The sequence below is a fragment of the Athene cunicularia genome (genome assembly GCF_003259725.1).
Source record: "Athene cunicularia isolate RWA chromosome 3 unlocalized genomic scaffold, athCun1 chr3_part1, whole genome shotgun sequence".
Lineage (NCBI taxonomy): Eukaryota > Metazoa > Chordata > Aves > Strigiformes > Strigidae > Athene > Athene cunicularia.
In genome coordinates this window covers 16,017,495-16,035,672 of record NW_020799097.1, presented here as the reverse complement: position 1 = coordinate 16,035,672, position 18,178 = coordinate 16,017,495, and the positions used below count along the sequence as shown (strand labels likewise).

At 44.9% G+C, this 18,178-nt stretch overlaps 1 protein-coding gene across 1 annotated transcript in view; it reads left to right on the top strand.

Moving 5' to 3' along the window:
- Positions 1-18,178, top strand: part of HPCAL1 (hippocalcin like 1) — a 64,421-nt gene that overhangs the window by 42,881 nt on the left and 3,362 nt on the right. The window contains exons 3-4 of the mRNA XM_026844824.1: positions 16,318-16,720; positions 17,860-17,965. Of these exons, the coding sequence (XP_026700625.1) occupies positions 16,343-16,720; positions 17,860-17,965 (484 nt within the window). The 5' untranslated portion in view covers positions 16,318-16,342. The remainder of the gene's footprint in view (positions 1-16,317; positions 16,721-17,859; positions 17,966-18,178) is intronic.

Sequence of the window (18,178 nt, the reverse complement as noted above, 5' to 3'; positions counted from 1 at the left end):
ACATATAAAGAGGGCTTATAAAAAAGATAGAGAAAGACTTTATCAGGTCTTGTAGTAGCAGGACAAGGGGCAGCAGTTTTAGACCTAAAGACAGTAGTTTTAGACTGGAGATAAGGAAGAAATTCTTTATTTGGTGAGGCACTGGCAACCTGATCTCATGGAAGATGTCCCTACCTATGGCAGGGGGGTTGAACTGGATGATCTTTAAAGGTCCCTTCCAACCCAAACCTTTCTCTGATTATTCCTGTGAGATCTGGTGCCAACATCTGCATTTGTTTACTGGCAAAGGCTGATATTTATACTGTACTTGAACAACTGTTGGCACTGCTGCTTGATGAAGGTAAGCAAAATTCCTGTGTATGAGTGGAAAAAATGTTCTTCAAGTTTAAGACACGAGGCATCTAATATTTTCAGTTGTGGTAAATGTAATGATATTTTATGGGCTGGGAGGCAACAGTGGGAAAAAGTTCTGTAACCTTTTGAAGGAGAGGAAGCAGATACATGGTGGATTTTTATTTTTTTTTTAGGCTTGCCAAGTGTTGCCATTTATCAGGCCTCTTAATCCCCAGCCCCTGTCCTTGAACCTGCCCAGGACTGGTTTGAAAGGACCCTCTGCCTTGTCGATGTAGGGTGGTGTTTGCTGCAAGATACGTTTCTCCAGCTGTCTGCTTGGCAAAGCAGGGAAGTCCTGTCAGCTGCCTTTCTAGTTAAATTATCTGCTTTTTGGCACAGCGACAGGCTTTTTTTAGCCCCGTGCATGGTGCCTGGCACGGCAGAGGCCAGATCTCAGCTGCCACTTCTCTGCATCACAGTGGGAGCCCCCCAGCATCTTGCTTTTGGGCTGGGGCAGATGCGATCCCCCTCACAGAGCCAGAGCAGCGGGCTCTGCTGCTAGTTAACTTTAACATGTACCAGCTTAAGATGTGCTCTTAGGAAAGAAACAGCAGCTCCCACTGCTTGTATGGATGCATGAAACCAGGCTGCTCGTGTTAAACATAGTGTGGGCTGGAGCATGTGTGTGCTGTGGTTTCCTCCAGGAAAGCTGCAGGCTTGGAAATGCAGGCTGCAAGAGCAGCATCAAGATACTGGCTGTGTTTTAGTGTGATTATTTGTGGGTAAGGTGTGGTGCTTTGTTGCTGAGGGGCAATGTAGGCTCTGCCTGCGGTGCTCCTGGCAGCCCTCATGGCTTCGTGGTGCGCCCTGGAGAAACGTGCTGCCAGAAAGAGCAGCTTCAGTCAAGAAACAGTTACTTTTGATAGAAAAAGTCAATGTAGAGTATTTATGCATACACAAGTTTTATTCACTGGCATGCTGAGATGTGTAGGGTTTTGAAGCTTTTTCACGACTCCCATGTCAGCAGCGATGAACCATCAGAGAGGGTGCCTGGCTGAGCAGGCTTGTGTCTGGCCAAAGCTATCTTCCTGCCCCAGCATACATCCAAATGCCATTACAGCACAGCCCAGAGTTTTGGCAGACTTGTGCTATTTTCACGTGGTTTCTCCCCATTCGTTTGCTTGCATGATGACCCAATCCAGGGCACCTTTCTGGTTTGCAGAGGGTCCTGTAGTGTTGCTCTGGTGCGAGTGCTGCTTGGAGCTAGGGGAGGAGTTGTGCCAGATCACCATGGTCCCACCCATGGGGTAAAGCAGCAAGGGGCATGCTTCTCCTGATGTCAAAGAAACCCCCCAAAAAACAAAACTACGTGCTTTTCTCAGTGTCAGATTTCTCATGGACTAAAGTGCCGTGTGTCTGTAAGTGTGCATGAACACGTTTGTTGAACTGTTTCCCCTGCCTTTATGGTGGATCCTGAGGCTCTTCACCCTCCAAGGGGGCTGCAACCTGCTCGTAGCAGTCAGGGGTATTTTCAGTCACTCTTTTCACTGCTCTAGTAAAGGGGGATTTTTAAATTTTATTTTCAGAGCAGACTGCCCAATGGCCTTTCTGTTTGTTATAGCTGTTCCTCTAATGTGCCAGATCTGAATCTTCCCCTTTAGGAGGAGAAAAATCTTTTTTGGATAAAATAGAAATATATGTGTGTGAGAGCTGCGTTTGCTGAAAATGTTTTCTTGTACACAGATCCTATTGAATAGCATGTAAGAGAGTGATTGTGGTCTCCCCTAGTTAAAGTTGTGGTTAGATTTGTTTGGTTGGTTGGTTTTGTATAAGCCTGTTGTTTTGTTTATAAAACAAATGCGCTGTTATTCCCTCTTCTTACACTGGATGAGCAGTGGAAGTGGTCCTCCTCAGTTGCCTGACCAGCACTTATAGCTGGAGAAGAAACTGGAAAATCCTTGTGACTTGCACTCTAGATTTTACATTTGGAGATGTTCCAGAAACCTGTTGGATCACTTATTTCTTAACATCGTTTTTTCCACTGAGTTTCACATCTCTTCCATTAGACCTTCTCAGCAGATGGGTTTTGAAGCTCCACATTTGGGAGTGCATCTGATGCCACGACACTGCCATTTGTTATTAATGTGAAAGACTATCAGGACGTGGTTCTGAGAGAGCTGGGTAACCCTGAGAATGACAATCACAGAAAAGGCATGAAGCACAGGGGGAGTCTGTCTCTGAATGGGGAAGAAGCTGCTCATCTGGAAGTGCGGAGAAGAGCCTGGGCAGAGCTGAACAGATTGACCCAAGGCACTAAGGTGAAAAGACAAATCCTCTTCTTGGATGAGTTCCCAGTGCCGATAAGTGAACTCATTGTTGAGGTGAGACCTTGTCCAAGATGGTGTGTACAGTCCCGGTGGCCAGGAGTTGGAAGGCTGTCACTGCACTAAGTGCAGGGGAGGATTTCTGTGTCACAGGGAAAGGAAAATGTATGTCTGAGTGGGTGCAAGAAAGCCTGGTCAGTTAAACCAGGAAAGCCAAGGCTGGTGTGGGAGCAGTAGTTCTCTATCCATGTATGTAGCAGAGGAGAAGTTCTAGAGAAGTAGCTGTTGGGACCAGAGCAAATGTGGTCACCAGCACTGAGTGTGTTCAGGCTGGAAGTTAGAAGATGATTTTGAGCTGATAGAGGAATGAGGCCTGTGACTGGGATGGTGGGAGCAAAACTTGGCTGGCTTTTGAGATGGAGCTCAGGAAGAAAGTCAATGGGGGGTGCTACATCTGCTGTATTAGGGCCTGAACATGGTATTTCCAAGAGGAGCGGCTCATCTTTAGGAACATTGAAAATAGTGAGTATTGACTACATTAAAGTGCAAGTATATTGAGATACATCCACCCTGACATAGCTCTGTACAGAAGCCATTAGGACAGAGATGAGTAACAAAAGCTTATAGGACACCGAGATAGCTCAGAAGCAACAAGAAAAAGAGAAATAACCTATAATAGCCAATTTAGATTTGCAGGAATGGTGGCACTCAGTGTCTTTGCTTCAGTGCATGCCTGTGGTGGATGTGTCTCCTCTCCAGGGCTAGCACTCAGGCAGGTCTGCCCTTCTCATCCTTGTCTGTGAATTCGGTGTTGCCACAGGCTGTTTCTTACTGCACTTTGTCTAATTTTAGACCAACAAAGCCTCCTTCTCAGCTGAGTGCTTACTGTATTGCCATAATATGAATTAGTAGAGATAACCCAGGAGTTTTGTAACAACAGTACATTTACAGAGCGCATTTTGTTGTCCACTGAGCCCAGAACCTGGCAGATAATTGCTATGAGAAATAGTTTTGACACTTTCACTCCCTTGTAAGACCAGGGAGGAGCTGATAACTTTATCTCTGCCAGTTTTGGGCCAAGCACGGTTTCGATGCCTGTCTCAGCAGGTCAGAACCGCAGACGACTGTTCCAAACCAGTGGGTAATTGCTTTGTGCAAAGCCATTCATGAACTAATTTTTTCCTCCAGGAAGGTGAAGCTTGTTTATTCAGTCCGGTTTCAAAGCAATGCCATTTCTTACCAGAGACCATAGCAGAAATGTGTGCACAACTCAGATCTTTCTCACCTGCCTATATCTTAATTTTTGTTCTGAGAATATAATTTGGAGTATATTTCTTCTGCATTGCTGTTTAATTTGTCAAGACTGATGTTTTCCAAACCCATCGTTTCCTTCCTTTTCTCCCTTATTTGCTGTTATTAAATCTTCCAGCCCATTGAAAATATCTGAGATGTAGATTTAAGCACCTTCGGCACAGCACAAGTCATCTTCTTTTGAGTTAATAGGTAACGGGTTCTCCAGCACCCTAAGGATGGGTTGAAAAACGACAAACAGGCTTCCTCCCATGGGATGATGCTCAGAGCAGAGAACAGGGAAGGTGAGAGGTGTGACAACTGAACATACACATAAAAATGGACAGATAACTGAGGAGGTACTGTACAGAGGAAAGATCTGAGAGGCCTGCAAATATGTACTGCTGTATTTAGGGTCTGATTCTGTTGCATCCAAGCAAAGTAAATATTCCATCAGTATTCATTAGGAGTGGGTGGGGTTTTTTGGTCAATGCCAGTTATTTGCTTATCAGTACTGCTGCCCAGCCTATAGGTTGTCCTGACTCCAGTGTCCATGGTCTACACATGGGACCACATGAGTGGCAGGAGAGAGGGAAGAGGGGAAGGTCTAGTGTGGCGGCAGAGGTGGGGAGGGATGGATTGAGCAGGTTGAGTGTCTCTGTCAGAATCAGGGGTCAGCTGCAGCCCTACAGGCCATATGAGAAAGTCTGATGTTGAGATGGCGTTGCAAAGTGTAAATGTAGCTTCTTGATCTTTCCTTTTTCAGCAAACAATGTTCTTGGGGATCAGGTCTGGCTCTGCACTGTTGGTGGGGGAGCCGAGAGCCCTGTTCTGTGTTTTCCACAGACTTTTTTATCTGGATGGTGCTGATCACAATGGGACTGCAGGCAGCCCAGCCTTCCTCTTCCCACCAACGTTGTGGGAACCACAGCGGGGCGGCCACATCCCATGGGAGACCCCTGGCAGCCTTCAGCTGGGTCCCAGAAAGATAGGACTTTCTTCCATGGACAACCTTTTTGGTCTCAGGAGGGCTCAGGAGGAGGGTTATTTAAAGCTCTCATCATTTCTGTGGAATATAGGAAGTAGGAAGCGCTTCCTCCCCGTAGATCTCTATCCAAAGCTTTTGTCTGCTTCCTCACAGCCCCACCCTGTTTGGAGTCACTCCAAAACCCAGCATGCTGGGGCGATGTGCTGTTGTTCAATGGGGTCATCCTCTGCTGCAGTTCCTCTCCTTTTCCAAAACGGAAGGTTTTGGCATCAGGATGCCAAAGAGCTCAGTCCTGAGCTGGGCTATGGGATATATAAATGCCTGTCTGTCTGCCCTGTCCCACCACCCATCCTGCAGCTGGAAATGTTGGTGTTGCAGAGAGGAAATACAGGGGATCGACCTTCCTTTGGGAGCCCGATTGATGCTTGCTGCTGCATTTTAGTTGTGAAATGTAAGGGAGGTCTCAAAGTCTGACAAGTCATGATCTCTGCAATAGAGGGTCAAGAAGCTAAAAAAATAACCACAAGAATCTGAGGACCTGAAATACTGTTAAGGTACTGCCCACTCTCTTCAGAGCATGTGGGGGAAATGTGGAACTATTTCTGTTGTGCTGGGTATATCTCAGGAAAGCCCAGCAGCAGGATTGTGCCTGTGTTTGCAGAGGGGAGAGAGAAGAGACTGAATGGGAGGCTCAGCCTCCAGAGCACCAGCTGGAGGATCTGCCTGGTACCTCCATGGTCTGAACTGCCTTCAGCTGAGCAGATAAAGCTTCACCTCCCTCTGTCAGGATTGTCTTCCTTGATGCCAGTGTGACTCCAAACATCTGCATAGGTTTTGAAGCTGACTCCCCTGACCCTGAAGATGGTGCATTTGCTGGCCTTCCCTTTTCAACATAAGTACCGCCAACAAAAAGCTGTTAGAAGGCTTCAAGGTGAAGGGAAGCAGCCTCACTGTTATGTGCTGAAAGATGGTGTCTGCACACCCCAGAAGAAGGCATCACTTCAGAAACTTCCACTTAGTGCACCATCATCCACCAGTGTAGCCCTCTTTTTAACCACTGCCATGTCCTTTAAACACTTTTTTCCTGTTCCTCTCAGGAGGAAAAAATAAATTATTTTGTTGACATTACGCAAATGTTGCACTTACGGAAAGGTCTTGTTGACATGCTTTCTCACACAGGATACCTTCTCCTCATGCAGAAATGTTGTTGAAAATTTCCAGGAAAATAGATATGTCATCCTTGGGGAAGGGAGATTTAAAAGAAAAAAAAAAAAACAAAACAGAAAAACCTGCGGCTAGCATGGATTTTGGTTTGTAAAAGGTGCAGAAGTTAGTGAAAGTCTTGGGTTTAGTAGAATTTGCTGTAGCCCTGTTAGAAGTGAAGCTGACTGGTAGTTGATACCAGGTATAGCTTAGGGTCTCTTCAGAGACCAATGAATGAAAAGATCAGAAAGTGGCTGAGGTCAGTATTCTGGCATGGTTAGACCCAGAAGAGCTTAACTGTCTGTGACCCATGTTAAAACCTTATTTATTACGTGCTTTTCTTTTTTTGACTTTGCTAAACAAAGTGATGAAGATAATGACATCTGTAAGAGAGACCTTAAGGTGGTATCAGGAGTAGGTTTTCTCCATTATCTCCTTCTCCCCCATGAATGTCTGTCTTCAACATCACTGTCGAGAGAAGACATTCATTTCCTGTTTTTCCACTTGAGACCTTCACTGACGGGGCACCGAGGCAGTGGGACAGGATGTGCCCCCCTGTGTGGTCTCAGGTGGAGGTCAGCTCTTATCCCATGCCTGTTGGGGTGCTTCCTGCTTCGAAACCATCACATCTCCTTCCTGCTACTGTACCCAGTTAGGGAGGAAAATACACCCAGTTGGCCACTACTGGCATCACTTAGATATAAATACAAAATTCAGTGTGATTTGATTTTCCATTTGCTGTCTTACCCAGACTGCTGACAGAGACTCAGCTCCAGGCAGCCCTCACCCGTAGCGCTCAGAAAAGCACATTTGGTGTGGATATGACTGGGGCTGGAGCCCTGTGGTGGAGGTTAATGAAAAAAGTGATGCCTTCAGTGTGTATTGCATGGTTTGCTTCTGAGATGATTTTCATTCAAGTGTTGAATGCCACACAGAAATGCCAGAGGAGAGAAAGGATTTTCATAGGGCTGTTCATGGTGCCCCTAAAAATGTCATCGTGTGTCTGGGTCAGGGGGTCTTCAGCTGTCTCCTGATACAGAGCACTCCCTTTCTCTGAGACAGATGGTCATACAGCTCTTCTGCATAATTTATAGTGACCACATTTAAAAGCAAATCATACTGTTGAGCATGCAGGATTAATGAAAGTTGCAGGTACTTAGTGCGTGGACTAGGACTGGAGGTGTCCTGCTGCGCTGCTGCATCAGCCTCTGCTTACCTTGGACTCAGCGGCTGGGAGAGACCAGTAAGTGTGGTCCCTGACAGCTCAGTGAAGGGGTGTTGCCTGGTTTTGTACTGATTCTTTTTTTAGGAATTAGTCACAAAATAATATGTTGTCTCATGTTTTCTGGAGATCTTCTCCCATTTTTAATGATGGGAACTAAAGTAAGAGGTGAGAGGGGATATTGCTCGTATCACTGAACATCATGCATGGCCAGAGAGATGGTCTGTCATATCACCACTGATCAAGCAAAGGTGTCCTTCTCATCTTAGCAGTAGGTGTAGAAAATGACACTTTGTGTTCATGATCCAGCTAACAGGAATGCCAACACCCCGCTCATCCCTGTGACCACTGGGTCTGGAGTTCACACCACCAAGGCGCTGCCTTGGACAAACACCCGCACATGCCCTCCCATGTGTTGCCCATGGGGAGCCACTGGCCTGGGCATGCCTTGTCATGGGCAAACCTTGCCATCCCAGGACGACAGCAGGACGTTGACCCCAGCTGGGTGTCTGCATCCCAGCATGGGTTTTGTTATAATTCAGTAGAAGGTGTTCGGCGTTGGTGTTTTCAAGGCATGGAGGCTTGTGGTTGCCCTGATACTGAGCACAAACCTCACGTCACGTTCCTTATGTCACACTCTTGTCCAAGGTGTATGCTGGGGACATGGCTTTCCTGCACATGATAGTAGTCTCTGCACTTATGGCTCCTTGATTTTAAAAATAAATCTTTAAAAATCCCTGTGAGGCAGGTACAGTTACTTGCATTGAGGCTTGAGAAATTTCCTCAGCTAGCGTAGAGCTTGTGCTGATTCCTACCAGCAGAAGATTTGATCATCTGGTGCCTGATTTGCTGCATCCAGCAGAACCAGGTTCCTTCCTTCCTTTCGGGTGGGATGCTGTTCTCGTATAGCTTTTTTACAGAGTTTTTATTTCGCAGGGTTTTTACACCTCTGCAAAAAAACAGAATCTAGGTTTGCTTTTACATTTTTAACTTCAGTGTTTTTTTCATTCAACAAACAGGAAAATAAATACATTACTGTCATTAATGGTGGCCACTGAAGGGGGAAGAGAACTGTTTTGAGAAGAATTTTGGTTTAGCTGAGTCTGTTTTTACAAGGAACTAGCGGTTAATGAGAGGTTTTTGTGCTATTTTAAAGTGATTATGTGCGTTAAAAAAAAAGGCTCATTTACAAAGCTTTTAATAAAATAAATGGATGGGCTTATATTAGATTTGAGATTTTTGGAACAAAAAAATGGGTAGTAGCATGAACTGTTAGCAACAGCTGTGTATTTGGTGGATGAAAATGTTAGTTACAAACAATCTTTCTCTTTTGGTTGATTTCTTTTCCCCCAGTGTTTCAGTATTTTTAATTAAGCATCTAAATAAATGCTGGTTGAATTTTTATTAAATGTAGCTAGTTGTATCTCAAACGACATTTTTGAGAATTCTTTTACTAAATAATGCTTTCTTTTTAAAAAAAAAAAGTTTCTTTCCACTCTTTGGAAACAAACCTAACTCTCTTCTGTTCCCTGTGTCAAACTGGCTACCCTGAAATCCCCTTGGTTCCTCCTACCCCTGTATTTCAGCACAGTACCTGCAGCTGGGTCAGCATCATTATCAGTGAGGATGGTCTCGAAGACCAGTTTCTGAGGGCTGATTATCATCTATCACTGTCTCTTTAGCAAGTGTCACTGTTCCCAAACTCTCCAGCTTCTCCACGTGGCTCTGCTACAAGGTTTGTTCATGTGCCATTGGCTGGCTCTTAATAATGCCGTATTTTGGCTGATTCTTCTGAAATTTAATCCAGCTTCCTTTCTCTCAGGGCTGTGATTATTCTTGCAAGAATTATTCTGTGATTTCATTCATCAATTAAATGTATCATATGAAACTTAAAGTCCAATGACAAAACAGCCCAACTATGCTAATTCGTTGGTCTTAATTATATTAAAAATATAATGCCCTGTGCTAATTTTTGTCACTTTTCTTCCCTTTTTCTAAAATGTTCTAAAATTTTCAGTGTTCTGATTTCCCCGTTCACATCAGGCGCCTTCCTCTGTCCTGCAGGGCTGCACTTACAAAGCTTTATTTAAAATCATCTATCACAATAGTATATTCAGTGAACATGACGTGGGTTTTTCCTCATGCAACACAGCCTTCCCAGAAAAAGACCTTGTGTGCTAAGACATTGTGCTGACATGTTTTCCTTGCTCTGTAATATTGTGTAAACAAACTGTAATTTTTTTTTTTTTTTTTTTTTTTTTCACAGTGTCTGAAGGCAAAATAGGGCTGGCTGCTTCTCCCTTGGTTTCATGTAGGGAAAAAAAAAAAGAGCAGAGGGAGGAGACAGGGAAAATCCACTCCTCGTGATTTTCGTTTCCTGTCTGCAGTTACAAGCTGCATTGCTGCCCAATCTTCTTCCACCCAAATTAAGCCAGTTCTGTAATTTACTTGAAATATTTCTGTGCTTTTCTTACTGCATTGGGAATATTTGCCCTTTACAGTAACAAGCTCTCCTCCCTGAGCTGGAGAATATCATATGGAGAGCTTCCTGAGGAACTTCCATTTTTCTGGTCCCAATGCAGGTCTTGTTTTTTCCTCATTAGGAGCATTTCATGAATGTTTGGGGGTGTTCTCTGGTTCTTTTGTTTCTCGGCAGTGAATTTGTAACTGTGTCTTCGATGGCAAACTCTCATCTCTTGGTGATGGGGGTCAGTGTTGGCAGGTGTGGCGGGTACCAGCGTGCCCTGGCTCATTGCAGTGACTGCAATGGCTGGGAAGACACTGCTGCTGTCACCTGCAAATGCCTCTGCACCGCATACCAGTGATACGAAGGTAAAATGGTTTTCAAGTAAATGCATTGATGCTTGATGTCAGAGACTAATTGATTTTTCCATGTAAATCAGGACTATAATCCCAAGTAAAATGACTTCGATAGACAGGAACAATCGAGAGACCTAAAAGTACATTTCTTAGGTTTCAGCCCTTGCAGCTGACTCCATGAAATTAATGTGCCAGCCTGGAAATAACTCCTCTCACATCTCTATTTGTAGGATTGGAGCCTTTGTAATTATGTCTTTTTTTGGTGAGCTGGGGGTAGGTGGTTTTCTGTAGTGGGTTTTCATCCCAGCCTTGGAATCAGGTTTTCAAGACCACACAGTTCCTGGGTATGTGTTTATCGATAAAGTTACAAAATAAGGTAGCTCAAGGTTTGTTACCAATTCACTTTTGGAAGGATGTTCAATGTACATACCTGAACTGTTACAAAGTTTTCTGGAACTGAAAATATGGGTGATACAGAGGGTGGTCCTTCCCCTTCACTTACTTTTTTAAAATAAGCTTCTGAAAAGGATTTAACATGAAAATAAGTTGCACGTAAGCAATGTCACTTATCTAAGTAAAAGTGTGATTAGCTATTGAAAGTGAAAAATTTTAAAAGCCCATTTATTTATTTAGTATGGTCTGTTCTTCGCTTGTCAGGTTTCGTTTCTCTTTCTGTTTCCCCGAAGGCAGCGGAGGAAGGAGCTTCAGCTGCTCTTGACGCCAGCCTTTCGCATCTCAAACCCCACAGCGATTCTGCAGGCATTGAATTTTTCATGGCGTTATTGATTGAGGTTTCTCTTTTGTCTTGCTGCTTCTATTAGTAACTTTTCAAGAGGTGAAGATATTCCTTGTTGCACTTCAAACTTCATCAAAATGTGTTACTTTTGACCCTAAATTTACAGCTTAGGAAGACAAAGCGAGTGCTGTGGTAGCTGGTCTGTGAGTGTCAGAGCTGCTCTTGCCACAGGGCAGGAAAGAAGTTCACATGAGTTTACCAGACAGGACCAGATATCTATAGCAACCCACTGGTATATCCTGTACCATGTCTATTGCAATGTTTGTTGCTTAGGATACTGGATTAAAACATGTAACAAAATCTGCTCTTTACTCCAGAGTTTGTTATCTACCCCAGTCCCATGTAATTGCACATTCCCTCTCCCAGTTCAGATCAGACCCATTGACTGGCCCTGGGCAAAACATAGTCCAGAGGATGTAATTCCTTAATGCTAGGCATTTGTTGCTGGCTGAGGTGCCCGAGAACCCACCTTCCTCTTGCAGCTTGGCCCACAGGAGCTGGAAGCTTCTTAAGTACATCTGTGCGTTGACTAAGTTGGTGTGTGCTGGTCCTCACCAGAGCCCAAAACACTTTTCCCCAAGGATGTGATCCTGAAGTGTGGCAGCACAGATCTTCTGTGACTGATGCTTTTATTTGGACTACCTGTGGGTTTTTGTATGTATTTGTTGGATTTTTAATGCAATGATCAACCTTTAAAAAAATACAGCCACAGAACAAGGCACCATGGTTGCTGAATTACCTCAGGGGAGCTGGACCTCCTTGTGACTCTCATTGTCACCTGGTCGTAGGGAAAAGGATATCGAGGCTATTTCACAGAATGGTTGAGGTTGGCAGGGACCTCTTGAAATAGTCCAGTCCACCCACCTTCTTTAGCAGGGTCAGCTAGAGCAGATTGCCCATGGTCGTATCCAGTTGCGTTTTCGGTGTCTCCAAGGATGGAGACTTCACAGTTTCTCTGGGCAGCCTACACAAATGTTTGTCCACCATCAGTGTAAAGTAGTGTTTCCAACCAAAGCTCACAAGGTCCCCATGGAAATCCTTTTGTCTCGTGCACACCAAGGCAGAACGCATCAGTGATGGATCTGATGCTTTAGGTGTATTAATAAAAAAATATTCCGCCCATTTGGGAATGGTTCTTGCAATTCAGACTAAATTAGAGCAGTATTTGCTGCTTATGCTGTTCATTTGTTTTGGGCTTCTGCACAGCGGCACTGTGGTCCATACAGCTTGAGGACCGTAACAGATCTCAGACACGCTTGTTCTGTTTCATAAGTGAGCACTGCAAGAGAAATGGTCTAGATTTCCCCGTGCAAAGCAGATAGCTCAGATAATATAAAGAGTATTTGTTCTATTTCTCTGTGCACTGTCTTTCTCTCTTCTACAGATAGGCATTTTCATCAATCTTCCTCTTTTTATTAACACTAGGTCAGTATCCAAGGGGGGTTGCGCAACGAAGTGCATCTCTAAGGAGTCATTCCTCTTTTTGCAGCCATAACTGATGCACTGAGAGAATCCCATCAGGAGTTCAGTTCAAAGGGGTTCTGCCTTCAGAAGGTTTGCAGTGAAAAAGCCTGATTGGTCTCCGCCTTTCTGGGTTACGTGATCAGAGAACACTGCTACCCACAGTAACTGCTGGTTGATGGAGAGTTCATGTAAAAGTGTACATGAGCTTTGTTACAAGTATTTCAAATACTTCAGTGTGTGAACGTTGACAACCAGTCCATCTATTGGTAAAAACACAGCATTGCTCCTCTGGCCGTTTCAGAGTTAGCTACAGTTACTCCCCGTAGTGCTGCATAGTTGGTGTGTGTCTTGGCCTCAGTAAAAGCCGTTTTTTCTCATTGCTAGGCTTTTGCTGTGAGATTACCGCTTATTTTTGGTGAGTCTAGGACAGAGGATGTATTCAGGTAGGAATTGTCTGGCATCTCAGTTTCTAGCCTGGCTGAATGTAGCTAGCTTATTGAGGCAGGCAGCGACGCTGCATAATTTTAACAAAAATTTTTCTGTGAAACTGGAACAGAAGTGCATCTTCATTTCCCCTGGTTTGTGCCTTACATGACTGAACGTTGCTTTCATGATCAGTGTTATACTTGTGAAGTCTACTGGTCTGCAGTATGCTTCCAAGCTTTTCCTTGTCTGATCACCTCAAGGGCATTCCTGTGATTATTTTTGTTACTGCCATGATAGTGCTGGATGCTCTGAGGGCTTTAGCTTGTCAAGCCAAGTAGGGACAGACCTCTCTGCAATGTATGTGGCATTGCCTCCCTGGATTTCACTCTGGTGTGATGGGAAATGTGAGACAGGCAGGCTGTGCTGGAGTTAGGTTCTCTGCTAACTGCCAGGGGCAACACTGGGTGCAAGGATGTCTCTCCTCCCTTCCCTTCTACACCCACTGCAGTGAGTGATTTGGCTGGTACAGGCTTGTTAAAAAAACACCCCACAGCCCTAATCACAAGACTGACCTGAGCATCCCAGACCCACTCCCTGTGATTTCCATTAGCAGCCATCCTCCAAGTGGTCTTGTGGCTAAATCAGCCGCTGAGCCTCTGGAAAGTGATTTGATGAAAGCATTTTATATCAATTGAATGAAACGTTGGTTGGATGCCAGCAGCAGGGGTTGCTGTCATGATTAATGAAATATTTAGGCCTTTCATTTTGGAGGTGATACCTGCAACACAATTCACATTGAAGCTGGTTGGTTGTTTTGTTTTTTTTTTTTTAGATGGGCTTTAATAAATTAGTGTTAATATTTGTTATTTAATTATTCGTAACAAATTGGTTACAACTACTGCAGTGTTACATTTGGGTTGAACACATTATGAAGCCTTTCAGAGAGCTCATAAACAAAAAAGGGTTGTGTTCACAGCATTGCACGTTACTTTTCTGATGTGAAACAATGTAAAAGAGGTGGAAGGATTGAAATGGCCTGTAATTTGTGGAATGCAAGGATTGCCTGAGTATAAAGCTTTTGAAGGTGATACTAAATGAGCATGCATCAACAGGGTATATCTTGCCACTAGTAGAAGCAGTGAAATCTAATAAATGAAAGTAACATCTTACCTCTCTGTTGTCTAAGGGCCTCTATTGTTAAGTGAACAGGAATAGTAAAGGTAGAGAAACGGCATTAAACCTTTTCAAACTTCTCCTAACTACCAGTTGAAAGTTTTACAGTCCCTTAACCCTGTGCATGGTTAAAGCTGAGGCTATAGCTGCTTAAAGTTCAGCTCCCACATTAAGCAGGCTCTGCTGCTCCTCCTGCCCCTCTCCCCAGGAAGTCCAGACAGCAGCTGGCAAGGCAGGGACTGCTTTTGGCCCGGGACAGTAGCTCTTACAAAGCACCCAGGCGTCATGAAGTGAAGGGGTTCACTGAAGGGTGGAACCTGAAGGCACCTCCTCACTCAAGGACAGAAACATAGTGTTACAATTTCTGCTCTTATAAAAAGGACTGTACTTGATCCATTATTTGTTCCAAGCCACTGTTTTCTGCAAATTGACTGCAGCAGAGTAGAATATTGTGTTCTCTGCCCTCAGTACTGCAAGGATGAATATCTGGAGCAGGGGAGATTGAAAGATGGAAAGGCAGCGGGAGCAGCTGGGAGTTAGAGGTTTAACTGGAGGGCAGCCCAGTGCTCTCGTAGGGATGATGCTGGCAAGGACCAAGAGCTGTAGCATCCCTGCGTGTTGGAAGCAAGCAGAGGTATGTCAGGGCCCCAGAGAAAACTCTGCAATATAATGGGCAAAAATAAAGCTTTGGAGCTGAAATATTGGCAGCTTTTCTAGAAAACAGAAGTGCTAATGGTAACACAGTTTTCTGTTAAGCCCAGTGCATTGAACTAATGAGCAGCTGGCTGGTTTTTGTCTGAGTATTAAGCCACAGAGCAGGATGTGGATTTTTTACATTGCTGAGGTGACACAGAGACTAAGTGGAATACAAATAAAATGAGCTTAAATTCAGCTGTTGCAAATCTCTCTGCTGTAGAGCAACTTATTTTTTGCTGACCTTTAACATTTTTTTTAAGGTTCTTATGCATGCATGCATGCCTGGGATTCTTACTCTCTGGGAATTAGCCCTCGTTATATTTTTCCCCATCTCTGCATGCTTTGTTGCTTAGCTCTTGCAGTTTCTGAGTAGCCACGCAGTGCTGGCCTGTTTCTAACCTGTCTTCTGCTTCAGCTGTGAGTGAGCTTAACGGAACCACAACAGGCTGTGCAGAGAGATGTCATTTATGCCAGACCAGTCACAGGGGTTTGGATGTGACTTTGTGCAAAGCTTGTAAATAAACTTCTTGAGTCTGGGGAAGAAGGTGCAATTCAACCTCTTGCTTGGCAGCTTGGTTTGGTATTGCTGGGAAGCTATGAAAGGCTGAGGAGGATAAAAGCCAAAAATAGATCATGGTATCTTTTTTTTCCTCTTGTTTCCTAAGTGCAGATTGACCATCTTTCATTTTGCTGAAGGAGCTTTCCTGTGGCTGGGCAGTCTCACCTGAGCAGTCACCTGCACATCACAGGCACTGTCAAAGGAGGGGACAAACCCAGCCCCTTCCTGAATTGCTGACATAATACTGATGTTGAAATGCCCTTTTGCCCACATTGGGGAATATTGAATTTACCGAATAAGCTTATATAAAAGTATAAACTCCAGTAAAAGGAAGGAGTTTCGTTGCCAAACACTGCTTTAAAAAGCCCTTTTCTCTGCTTGTCCAGGGAGGCAGAGGGTTGAGATCTGCTGGAAGGATGAAGTCCCTTGTGCCAGTGCTACTGTCATGGGAGAAGGGAGAAGATGCTGCATAAGCCAGGGGATTTCAGAGACTATCTGGGCAATGTGAACGTGGTTGGCACAGAGCCATTTGCCCTTCCTGCCCCTCACTTCATCCCTGCTTACTTTCACTTTTGAACAGATGGATTTTTTATCACTGCTGCTCTCCCTTCCCACTCAGTCAGCGCAGATCAGCCTGTTGGAGTGGATCAAGAGTTGGGATCCAGACCTGGGCATTGCAAGCCATATGATAGAGGAGTGGGATTGTAGCAGAGAAGTAAAATAATGAGGATTATTATTTCCCAAATAATAAGTATTGATGATAATACGGGTTAATATTGCCCAAATAGTCCCTCCCAAACTGCATTCCCTTGTCCTTCCATGGCATACTAGTAACTGAGAAAGCCTAGAGGGGAGGAAAAGAGGCCAGATGAAATGAGATATTTTCCTAGAGATTTATAGCATCCTTTTTCTCTTTTTTCCTTGTCCTGGGCAGGGTCTACATTTCCTGCAGGGCTCTGCCTGCACCTGGCCCTCTCCACCAAGTGGGGCTGGATCTCAGACAGGTGCTCTCTTGCTTTGCAGCTGCTGAACCCGGATCCAGAAGAGGATGGGGAAGCAGAACAGCAAGCTGCGCCCTGAGGTGCTCCAGGACCTGCGTGAGAACACTGAGTTCACAGACCATGAGCTGCAGGAGTGGTACAAGGGCTTCCTAAAAGATTGCCCAACGGGCCATTTGACTGTGGAGGAGTTCAAAAAAATATACGCAAATTTTTTCCCCTATGGTGATGCGTCGAAGTTTGCGGAGCACGTCTTCCGCACTTTTGACACCAATGGTGATGGGACGATTGACTTTAGGGAATTCATCATTGCCCTGAGCGTCACCTCTCGGGGCAAGCTGGAACAGAAGCTGAAGTGGGCGTTTAGTATGTACGACCTGGACGGCAATGGGTACATCAGCCGTGGGGAAATGCTAGAAATAGTGCAGGTGAGGTGCTGTCTCTGTTTTATTCATGTTGTTGTAACCTCTTCACCCTGAGACAGCTGGAGCTGGAGATGAGGGATGTGCTGAGCTGGGTCCCTTCTGCCTGGGGAAGCTCCTGAGCCTGTGGTCCCCAAAACAACACTGGGGACCATGGTGGGGCCTGTGAGGTGTAAATGAGGAAAGAGACGAAGAGATGAACAGGGCCCTGTGTGACTGGTCTGCAGCCAAAATCTTGCAGCTGTCCCTGGGAATTTCTTAGTGGGGTGTTGGTGGGATCAAAAACCCCCAAATGCCTATTTTATTGTGCTCGTTAATCTCAAAATTAATACTTTGAAACTTCAAATCTGAGTCAGTGTGAGCTCCGAATGAAAGGCTGTAGTATGATTTTTGTCTCCTGAAGACTGGGGAGCATCGCCCATGGGCTGCACTGGGGGGTTGTGTGGGCCAGAGCCCCTTGTGCCCCTGCCCCACATACTGGCCAGGGCTCAGCCTCGGCAGCGGGCTGCTTGCCATCTGCTCTGCAGCTGGGATGTGTCTCCAGTGCACTGGGAAGCACATAATGCATCCAGACAGTGTCCCAGCGGTTGGTCCTTGTGGATGAGCAGGGATAATTTAGGACTGCAGATGTCCTAAAGAGGTTTCATCTTTATTCACATTCTTGTAAGTCTGAAAATGCATTTCCTTCCCATCCACAAAGAAAAACAACACCTATTCCTATACATCCGTATTCACCTGTAGTCCATACAACACCCCACACGCATACATGTAACTGTGTATGTTGAGAGCCAGCTGAAGAGGCAACGCCTTAGCCCAGCTGCAGAAAAGAGAATTAGGCACCAGTGCCTCCTGTATCTTAGCTCAGTCCTGCTCACACATTAATCTAGATCCTGACTTTCACTTAAACTGACCCAGCAGTGCAGCAGCTCCTTTTGAAGTGTGAATGAATACAGGAAAGAAAAATAAAAAAAGCTGCAGTCAGAAATTCCTATTTGTTTTGGTTTATAAAGTCCCACAGCTGCCTGCCAGGGTCAGCTGCCTTTTTTATTGCTACAGGCTTAATTTTTTTTTTCTCAGTCCTGATGCTTTATTGTTTGGGTTGTGTTTTTCCTATATCTATTTTTATTTTTTATATTATTACTCAGGCAATCTACAAAATGGTTTCATCAGTAATGAAAATGCCGGAAGATGAATCCACTCCCGAGAAGCGAACAGACAAGATTTTCAGACAGATGGACACAAACAACGATGGTAGGATCTCCACCAGCACCCCTTCACAGGCTCTAGAAATACAGGTTTTCTAGTCCAGCATTGGTTGAAGCAGATGATAGTATTTATAGGGTGGGGTAGAGAGCAGGAATGTCTCCACCAGTGCCTCTAGTCTCTGCCTGGCCTTGGTGGGCATCTCTGGGCCATTAAAAAATAAGGTGAATAAGTGGACAGCCGGGGGGTGGGGGGGGGGGG